This window comes from Lepidochelys kempii, chromosome 2, assembly GCF_965140265.1.
Source record: "Lepidochelys kempii isolate rLepKem1 chromosome 2, rLepKem1.hap2, whole genome shotgun sequence".
NCBI lineage: Eukaryota > Metazoa > Chordata > Testudines > Cheloniidae > Lepidochelys > Lepidochelys kempii.
In genome coordinates, this window is record NC_133257.1 from 114,172,483 (window position 1) to 114,183,158 (window position 10,676).

At 41.1% G+C, this 10,676-nt stretch overlaps 1 protein-coding gene across 1 annotated transcript in view; it reads left to right on the forward strand.

Annotated features, from left to right (window-relative positions):
• The window catches only part of ADTRP (androgen dependent TFPI regulating protein), a 48,007-nt gene that overhangs the window by 32,142 nt on the left and 5,189 nt on the right, over window positions 1-10,676 (forward strand). The window contains exon 5 of the mRNA XM_073329454.1: window positions 2,708-2,859. Within this exon, the coding sequence (XP_073185555.1) occupies window positions 2,708-2,859 (152 nt within the window). The remainder of the gene's footprint in view (window positions 1-2,707; window positions 2,860-10,676) is intronic.

A 10,676-nucleotide genomic window follows, 5' to 3' on the forward strand; every position in this document is an offset into this window, starting at 1 on the left:
TTGCCTGTCCTGATTTTACATATCTCTTTGAATACCACCTCAGGGACTACTTTTCTTCCTTCAGTGAGAGTGTAGCTCCCATTAAGATTAGTGGAAATCAGGAACATGTAACGAGAGGACAGGAGAAACCCTAAGTCTTCTTCCTTTTAGGTTATTATGGTACATCAAGTCTTACTGATGTATACATGCTGCCCCCAAATACTATAGCGTTTTGGTATACTTGCTACCCCGGGGCCATCAGCTAAGTTGTACCCTTCCTATAATTGCTCAGAAGTGCAAACATTACTTCAAGATTACCCTGAACTATTCGTTGTCACTTGATACTCTATTCTATTTCTTATCACAAAACTACTTTTTATTCCATTTCTAAATTGATACCTAATTTTTCAAAATAATACGCATCTGAATATAGTATGGGAGTTGAACCAATAATCACATATGCAAAATGTGCAATTGTACAACGGGTGCAAAGTCTGATAATGCATTTTTAGATGTTTGCTAAAAATTTGGTCCATTCCGTCCATTGTTTCTGCTCACTGTAGCCAAAATTTTCAAACTTAGGTACCTAAAGACAGGCAACCAAATACGTATTTATGCACCAGAACAGCCTGCCAGATTACTCAGAACTTCCATCAACTCAAGTGAGAGATGATGGTGCTTGGCGTCTCTGAAAATCAGGCCACTTATTTAAGTTAATAAAAAAATCGATTTAGGTGCCTGTCCTAAGGCACCCAAGTTTGAAAAATTTGATCCACACAATCTAATCTCCTACTACCTAAGACTAGGATCATTGGCTCTGTAATTGGCTGAGACATGGGTATCATATTAAAAAAATACATATAGACTCTACATAATACTAAAAAAGCCAACTCCATCATTTTCCCCACTGAGTCTCCAATTAGTGTCTTGTAGATAATATTTCCTGTTATCACTATTGAGGCCTTTTTTTCGGCTTTTTTATTTCCTTAGTCGTTTCACACCCCAGTTGTTTCCTCTGATCAGAGGACCCATGATGGATCTATAAAACTAGTTTCTACTCTTAATGTTTCCAAGCTCAGCCCAATAAAATTCTATTACCAGCAAAACCAGTTTCTTCCATCAACCTTCTTACTGAGCGCTAACAAATCTTTCTTCACTCACCTCTTCTTTTATATCCTACAAGTGCCTTCTCTAACTACTGCTGAGCTGTTTTCCTGCTTTAAGGACACTTCTACTGTTTTCTCTAGCATTTACCTGTTTCTCAGATTTGTGACATATCTTAATTCTGGTGGGGTATCTATGTGACACACATATCCTGAGGCATGACTCACAAAGCCAAGTGGCAGGCTAGTGTTTTCTCACAGAGTGACACACTCTCCTATGAAAATACTGGCAGTGGGGAAAAAATCACCAGAATATCTCCCTATTGGCAGTGCTGGGAAAAGTCTAAGGGGCAGCTTTACGGAGATCCATGGCCACAAAAAATGAACAACATGCTTGCCAGTTAAATCTTGCTGGACCTGGGGCTTGTTTAACTGTTTGAAACAGCACTAAATTAAAGGGCACTAGAGAACCTTTTGTGCACACCAGCAGGGTTTACATGGACCAATTCACATGCTACATGGTAGTCTGCTTGAGAAACCACACCCCCATAGGGCATGTTACCCTACCACATAGACAAGCCCTTGGGGAATAGAACTCAGGACTTTGTGATCCAAATGCACGGGTTTCTTCCATTGTCAGATTGTATTACAAGGGTGATGCCCCCACTACCGCAAAGGAGCTCAATGTAGCCTCAGCCCATCCTTCTGGCCTAATATAATACAAATCTCCTAATTTTATGTTACCTGTCTTTTCAGGGAACTACCTTTGAGATTGTAATCCAATTCGGATCAGTGAGGTGCCATTTGAATTACACTTATCCACAGATGTGTCGTATTATAAAAAAAATTTATCAATCAAAAAATTATCTTTTAAGGCTCTTTTGACCGATAAGAGTCACAGTATGCAAATAACTCACGTTAACTGGTAGCCACAGCAAGCTGTAGATTGGGTTTGAGGGGAGAGGAAGCAGGACAGAATGAAGGATATGAAGCCCTATAAACAGCCCAGAAAGGGGAAAGGGTGGACAATGCCACCACATTCTCTGCTACCTACCTACAGTTGCTCTTCCTTCCCCTTCTCTATGGGACAAAGGGAAGAGGTGCTGGGGAATCTTTGCCTCCTCCAGCTGCTCCCCGATGGACTGGTCACTGCTGAAGGGACAGACAGATGAGCAATAGCATTTTCCTCTCCCCAGGTGTCTCTGATCTGAAAAGCCAGGGCAACCAGTTGGAAAAAGATGTGTCGAAAAGCTCATTTGCTGTTATACAATATAGTTAAGGACATTATAGTTAAATATCCCTATTTCTCAACTGAGAAGACTTACTTCAGTTATTTAAATACCATTATACTCACGGAAGTTGGGTCATGATAGTACCAAGCTGGTCCTGGTAGAACATTGCATGTGTTCTAATCCGTGTTAAATGACATGTGTACTTCACAGAAAAGAGTCCAGCTTTCTAACTGCCCAGTGGAGATGCTGCATATCAGTAGTTTACTGTTAGTTGATCTGTTTTATTCTTTACCATGATAGTTGTGAGAACATATTCCTTCCTGGATGGAAAATCTTTAAATTCTTCTTCTAACTGAATGGTCCTAACCAAAAATCATTTCTCTCCTTGTCTAGGGTCCTGTGGATTTACTCTGTAACTGGAAAGTGGGTATATCCTCTCTTCACCTTTTTCAGCCCAGTGGGTCTAGCGGCCTTTTTCTGCAGTAACCTTGTCCTCATTGTCTGGATCTACAACATTGGAGAGTTTCTCAACCGTATGATTTGGGGTCAGTTCACTTTTTTTTTTTCCACGTGTAATCAAACGAAAAATTGAAATGTGCTTTGAGAGTGGAAGCAGACCAAATAATGGAGCAGTGCTTTGTGTGCCTGTCTAAATGGGGGTCAGGCACAAAGCAGGTGTTGGGTCTCCAATAAAGCTCCCCAGTTTTTTAAGTAACACCTTCTCTCCCCCCTCCCCCCAAAAAATGGGTGTTACATCAATTTTCCCTAATGTAACTGGAGAAGGGCCTTTTGCCAGGACAATAATTGGAATCTGATTCCTTCTCACACCATGATGCACAGAATCAAAATTCCCCTGGCCTAAACTTTTTGTACCCACGCGTAGAATTTATTGAACTATGGACCGCTGCTGTTTAGGAAGGGTTTACCGATGACAGAAAACTGACATTGATGTACCTGAGTGCAAGCATCAGAGCTTCTGTCAAGGGAACATGATAAATGGCATGTTTGTGGTCTTTAACCAACCATTCAATGTCTCCTTTCTGCTTCTGCAGCCACGAGTTGGTGGCATGAGCCAAGGTTTTGTTTTGTTTTTTAAAAAAACACCCCATTTAGAAACCCACCTAACAGAAAAAAATATTATTTTAGGTAGTTATGTTATACAGTGAGAAAAAAAAATGCAGGATTATTTTTTTCCCTCTGGTTTTGAATCTCCTTCCCCCACTCCTCAAAAATAGTTTCTGAGATGAAAAGGTTTCTGTTGGGGGGGAAATTTATATATTTTACTCAGAACAAATGTGTGAAAATTTGTGATTTGTTCCAGGGTGGAATATTGCAAGCTTTGGGAAGGGGAATGGGAGAGGGGATCTTTTTACTGGAAACATTTTATCCTTGACCAAATTTGTGAAGACTCACAAAAATCTCAGGCCAAAAATTTGAAATCAGAGTGCCTAAAATTAGAATCTCAACATCCACCTAAATAGAAATGGACTGAATTTGGCAGGTGCTGAGTAACTCTGGATCCAAGGTGCTCCAAACCTTTGCAAATAGGATGACTGCTGTAGGCACCCAGGTTTGAAAACTTGGCCATAGCCTTTTCTTGCTTAAACTTGCCAGGTGAGGACTGGTGCAGGTAGCCATAGAGATGAAAAAAAAGATGAAGGGCCAGATTCTGCATTCAAACACAACTGTGCATTTCCATTGATTTAAGAGGGACTGCAGAGTTGTAACTGAACAAAGAATTTGGCCCCAAATCTGTGATCAAAAGCCAGAGTATCTCTGCTACTAGGAATATAAATTGTTCTTAATCGCATGGCAAACACTGCAAGATATAGTAGCTAGAGATCTGTTTGTAAACAAGCATGCCTCTATTCCTTGGAGAGACATACAACCAGTGAACTGTGCTACCCTGTACTACAGATTACCAGGTTTCCCCAGGGATTCTCTTCTGGAGTAGCATGCAGAACAGTTGCTCCTGCTCTCGCTCTCTCAAAGACAGCTTTTTGCTTCATTTATCTATTGTGATTGTTTGCTGTTTGATGAAACAAGTGCAAGGCAGGTTTATTTTTAATGTCTTATGAATAAGTTTCACTACTTCATGGATAAACAACGAGGAGTCTTTGTGGCACTTTAGAGACTAACAAATTTATTTGGGCATAAGCTTCCGTGGGCTAGAATCCACTTCATCAGATGCATGGAGGGAGGAAAAATAACTTTTGAAGTGGTAATAAGAGTGGCCCATTTCAGACAGTTGACAAGAAGGTGTGAGTAACAGCAGGGGGAAATTAGTATGGGGGAAATTAGGTTTAGGTTTTGTAATGACCTAACCACTCCCAGTCTCTATTCAGGCCTAATCTGATGGTGTCCAGTTTGCAAATTAATTTCAGTTCTGCAATTTCACGTTGGAGTCTGTTTCTGAAGTTTTTTTTGTTGAAGAATTGCCACTTTTAGGTCTGTTATTGAGTGACCAGGGAGACTGAAGTGTTCTCCAACTGGTTTTTGAATGTTATGATTCCTGATGTCAGATTTGTGTCCATTTGTTCTTTTGCATAGAGACTGTCCGGTTTGGCCAATGTTCATGGCAGTGGGGCATTGCTGGCACACGATGGCATATATCACATTTGTAGATGTGCAGGTGAATGAGCCCCTGATGGTGTGGCTGATGTGGCTAGGTCCTATGATGGTGTCCCTTGAATAGATATGTGGATAGAATTGGCACCGGGGTTTGTTGCAGGATTTGGTTCCTGGGTTGGTGTTTTTGTTGTGTGGTGTGTAGTTGCTGGTGAATATTTGCTTCAGGTTGGGGGGCTGTCTGTATGCGAGGACTGGGTCTGTGAGAGTGAGGGATCATCCTTCAGAATAGGTTGTAGATCCTTGATGATGCGCTGGAGAGGTTTTAGTTGGGGGCTTTAGGTGACGGCTGGTGGCGTTCTGTTACTTTCTTTGCTGGGCCTGTCTTGTAGTAGGTGACTTCTGGGTACTCTTCTGGCTCTGTCAATCTGTTTCTTCACTTCACTAGGTGGGTACTGTAGTTTTAAGAACGCTTGATAGAGATCCTGTAGGTGTTTGTCTCTGTCTGAGGGATCGGAGCTAATGCGGTTGTATCTTAGAGCTTGGCTGTAGACAATAGATCCTGTGATGTGGTCTGGATGAAAGCTGGAGGCATGTAGATAAGTATAGCAGTCAGTAGGTTTCTGGTATAGGTTGGTGTTTATGTGACCATCGCTTATTAGCACTGTAGTGTCTAGGAAGTGGATCTCTTGTGTGGACTGGTCCAGGCTGAGGTTGATGGTGGGATGGAAATTGTTGAAATCTTGGTGGAATTCCTCAAGGGCCTCCTTCCCATGCATCCAGATGATGAAGATATCATCAATGTAGTGCAAGTAGAGTAGGGACGTAAGGCATGAGAGTTGAGGAAGCGTTGTTCTAAGTCAGCCATAAAAATGTTAGCATACTGCGGGGCCATGTGGGTACCCATAGCAGTCCCGCTGACTTGAAGGTATAAATTGTCTCCAAATCTGAAATAGTTGTAGGTGAGGACAAAGTCACAAAGTTCAGCCACCAGGTTTGCCACGATGGTATCGGGGATGCTATTCCTGATGGTTTGTAGTCCATTTTTGTGTGGAATGTTCATGTAGAAAGCTTCTACATCCATAGTGGCTAGGATGATGTTTTCTGGAAGATCACCAAAGGATTAAAGTTTCCTCAGGAAGTCAGTGGTGTCTTGAAGATAGCTGAGAGTGCTGGTAGCGTAGAGCCTGAGGAGAGAGTCTACATACCCAGATAATCCTGCTGTCAGGGTGCCAATGCCTGAGATGATAGGGCATGCAGGATTCCCAGGTTTATGGATTTTGGGTAGCAGATAGAATACCCCTGGTCGGGGCTCTAGGGGTGTGTCAGTGTGTCAGTTCCTGTGCTTCTTTTGGGAGTTTCTTGAGCAGATGGTGTAGTTTCTTTGGGTAATTCTCAGTGGGGTCAGAGGGTAATGGCCTGTAGAATGTGGTGTCAGAGAGTTGTGGATAATAATGGGTGTTTCTCCATTATTTCCTAACCCTAACAGTCAGTTACAACAACTGGAGATTATCAATATAAGCAGCACAAGTGGAATACAAATGATTTGATGCCCAAGATGATAACTGACTGAAGGAAAATGAACATACTAACTAGTCATCAAATTAAATTCAAATTAGTGTGTTTGGAACTGATGGCTAAATACAATCAGCTAAAAAGGAGAACTCAATTTCACTAAGATCTGTTGGTCAAAGATAAACCCAATCCAGAACACCACGTCCAACCCCTCACTATACCCTGACCTTTGGACAAGTTCAGTCTATGCATATTTTGAAGGTGCAGGTGGCTGACTCAGAGAGCAAAATAAGTACCGGTACTTTACACGCACAGCATGATCCTCAGCTGATGTAAACTAATGCAGAACTTTTGAAGTGACCAGAACTCCACTGAATTACACCAGCTGAGGATCTGACCCACACTGTATAGTTTTTATTACTCAAAGCAGACATAAAATCATGGCCTCTTGTGATAATTAATGATCCTATGGCATTTTTCACACAAGTACAGGGCATTAGTCCTGGGTTAATATTTCTACTGTTTGCTAAATTACATTCTTCCCAGCTCTTGTAATTTTAAATGCATGTTCAGTTCTTCACATTCAAAGCCTACGATATTGTCTAGCCTTGCCATGCACTCTTCAATGGTTGCTGGTTCCACCCTATAGGTGGCTACATGAGAGTGGCCAAGGGAAGGTATTCCTGTAGTAGGAATATGCAAGAGCGAAATCTTCCTCCATCCGTGCTCATTTTGTTCTGGGACAAAAATCCCACTGAACTCTCAAGGAATTTTGCCCATGTAAAAAAACTGCTGGATTTGGCCCCAGATTAGTTTGCTGAGCTTTCACAGTGTTTTAGGATCCTCCTAGAAAAAAGGTGCTGTATAAATGCCCAACTCATTCTCATTGCAGAGCAAACCTAATGGTTTTAAATGAAGTTCTCAATGTCTGTGGACTAATGTTGTGGTGATTGCATACTTCTAGAGACGTAGGGTCAGACTACAAAGGGGGCTGGGAAGGGTGGAGAGAATGCAAAGCCATTGTGCCACCCTTCTCTGGGCTGGCCTACAGAAATGGTGTGCCACCAAGAAGAGTGAATGCTGCACAGAACTGAAGGGTGAAATGGTAGGTCGACCTGAGGTGCCAGACCTCTCTGGAACTCCCATTAGGGTGCTGTTGTTTTGTTCTGCACCCCTGGCAGGACAGTGGCTTAATGCCACCATTTAACCTTTACTGTTATGGAAAAATATAATGGTATGCCTAGAATCCTATTGGCAAATATAGAAATAACTTTTCATTATAATTATTGTGCCCTTCAGGCACTTATGCATGTCACTACTGAAATTCACCACGCTTCTCCCAAGCTGCTTACTGACTGTAGCTAGCATCTGGAGGACACTCTGTAGGACTGGGCAGTCTTTTGCCCAATGCCTTGGACTGAGGGCTCCAGGGCAGATACGTTTTCCTCCCTCTTGCTTCTCACCAGCAATTAGAAATTTGTTTCCTTGGCACCATGGTAATTGAAATAAGCAAAGCCGATTAGAAGATCAAGAAAACCAAAGTAATTCAAAGATAAGCAGAATAAAATACAGTTAGGTCAAAGACTGCACCCACCCTTTAAACCTTGTAGGTACTACTGAGTGAAAACAGAATACTATATATGCTTATGTCCTTAGACATTTCTGTCGATCCTGCAGGCTGCCAGAGTGTCTCAGTTAGCACGTCGACTCCCCAGAGTCCAATCTATCTCTCCCTCTCCTTCTTTAACAACCATATCCAGCCTTGGTGCCAATGACAACGGGTTTCTGTTTCTTCCCAATCAGGTTACCCTTCTCCCTCTTGGTTTGCTTTCTCCTTACTATCCCCCTCCATCACTGGTCAGTAAATCTCATCTCTTTGTTTTAGCTCTCTTCTTTGAAACAGACCTTCTCAGCCATTATCTTAACAACTACCGGTTACACTGGACTCATCTTTTATTCCTATCAGTAGCTCAGTATGTCAGTAATAACTCATTTATGCAGAGACTGAGTTCAGCTGTTCACCTAGCCAACATAAACATAAAATGTATAGTTATAAGACTACTTAAAATTGCTTATGGTTTCTCAATCAAATAAGTTTATCTTGCATACTTATCTAATCCATTGAAATTATGTACACACATATACCGTATATGTGGGCATGATTACACCTGGTCAGAAAACGACATTTTCTTTGTGGAAATTTTTGATTTTTTGTTGATCAACCAAAACCATTTCATTCTATGATGGATTCAGTTTTTTAAAAAACACCACCACCTTCCATGAGAATTTTCATTTTGTGAAAAACCCAGTTTTCTCTCAAAAAAATGTTGCATTGTAAAATTTTGATGATTCCTAGTCCTGATGCCCACAGCATGTGATGAACTGCATCTATTACAGACCTTTAATAGTCTTACCTGTACTGTGCCCATTTATCCATCTACCCCAGAACTACCTACAATTCTAACCTGTGAGCAGCTTTAAGCAACCACAACTTTTCTTAAAATTAAAAGCATCAGCCACAAAAAGATTTCCTCTTTCCTCACACAACATGCATGTTTCCCCCCAAATGATTCCAAAGTCCAGGACTGACTTTTTTTAAGGTTCAGTATCTTGTGTGCCACAGCAGAGAAAGGGGCACTGTACCATTTTTGAGCCTGCATTCTGAGCTCTTTCTGATAATATAATATGCTTTTCTACATCTGGACAGCCAAGAGTTAGCAGACCTTAAATTTGTTTAATTTTTTCCAGAGAAACTCTTATGTAGCATTTGAGGTCTTAAAAATATGTTATTTTCCAATTTTGCTTTGGCTTGGACTCAAGGTAGCCACTGCAATCCAAATACACAGGCAGAGAGATACAAAAAATAGGACTAATAATTTTTTTTTAATGCTAAAAGTTTCTAATATTGTTCAGTAACCATTCACACCACTTAAGAGCTTGGCCCATGGGTCTGTGCATCCAAAAGTGAAGCACGAGCCATTTTTGATAGGTAGAAAATGTCACAAAAAAACCCAGGTTTTACAGTATTTCCACCAGTCAAACTGAAAGAGGAATCCCAAAATAGGATGAAATGGTCCTCTCCATGGTTTTTTTCCCAACAGAACACAAAACCACCCAGAGCGGTTCAGATCAAAAGTCCTTGAATCCAAACCTCCCCCAAAAATAGTGAGGAAGGGGTTATGATTTGAGGTTCTGGTGTAGTCCCTGATCTAGTGTAAATCTGAACATTTAAAGAAACAGCTGATTCTTTTCTTTTTCCTTCAGCAGACCTGCAAACCCTTTTCTAGCTTCTTTACTTGTCTACTTTGAGCTAGATGTGAGTAGGATCTATCTGGGATGCTCGTTGCCTTACTGGCTATCACCAGACAGCTACTTTGCAAGAGATCTAAATGCATGAATTAGGGAGAAGCCATGCAAAACAGTTGGGGCCTTTAAATTTGCAAGTGTCCAGTAAGTTCATACAAAACAGACAAGTGGCTTATACGTACCCTAAAAGAAATGAGCAAAACTTAACCTAGAAAACAAACACTAAGGACAAAAGATCAAACACTCACTGGTTGCAGGAGAAGAAGCTGCAGACTGTGGTAGTAAGCTGTAATTGCTTGTAAAATGGCTTCCATAGGCCTGCAGCTAACTGTTTCTCTAAAATTTAAAGGCCCAGATGCTAAATGGGGAACTTGCTTGGAAAGGAGGCATACAACCAAAGGAGTGAAGTTAGAACTAAAGTTGCTTCCAAAGTGGTTTAATTATCCTGGCTTAGGGCATGAGACTAAATGATATAAAATAATTTGTATGTGAACACACAGGGCAATTTCTGACAGAAAAAGGAACATTTGTTAACTCCTTATGTTTAACAATCTGTTCCACCTTTGTATTTTGCTGTGACATTCTGAGTAGTTTTCCAGACCTGGAAGAAGAGCTCTGCATCGCTTGAAAGCAAAACAATTGCCTTTCTAAAATACATAGGATATATATTTGCTTGTTAGTTGTCAATGTATGTTTATTCAGAGGGTGTATTCAGTGCTATGTGAGTTCCTGCTACTAGTCTCTTCAGACTCTTCGTGCTGTGGGAATTAAGATGTCTCTCTCACCAACAGAAGTGGGTCCAATAAAAGATATAACCTCACCCACCTTGTCTCTTTCCCGACGACTGTGCCCCTTTCAGGAGACTGGTTTGTCTTGCGTACCCCCAGGTTTCACCTCACTTAAAAACAACTTGCTTACAAAATCAGCCATAAAAATACAAAAGGGTCACAGCACACTATTACTGAAAAATTGC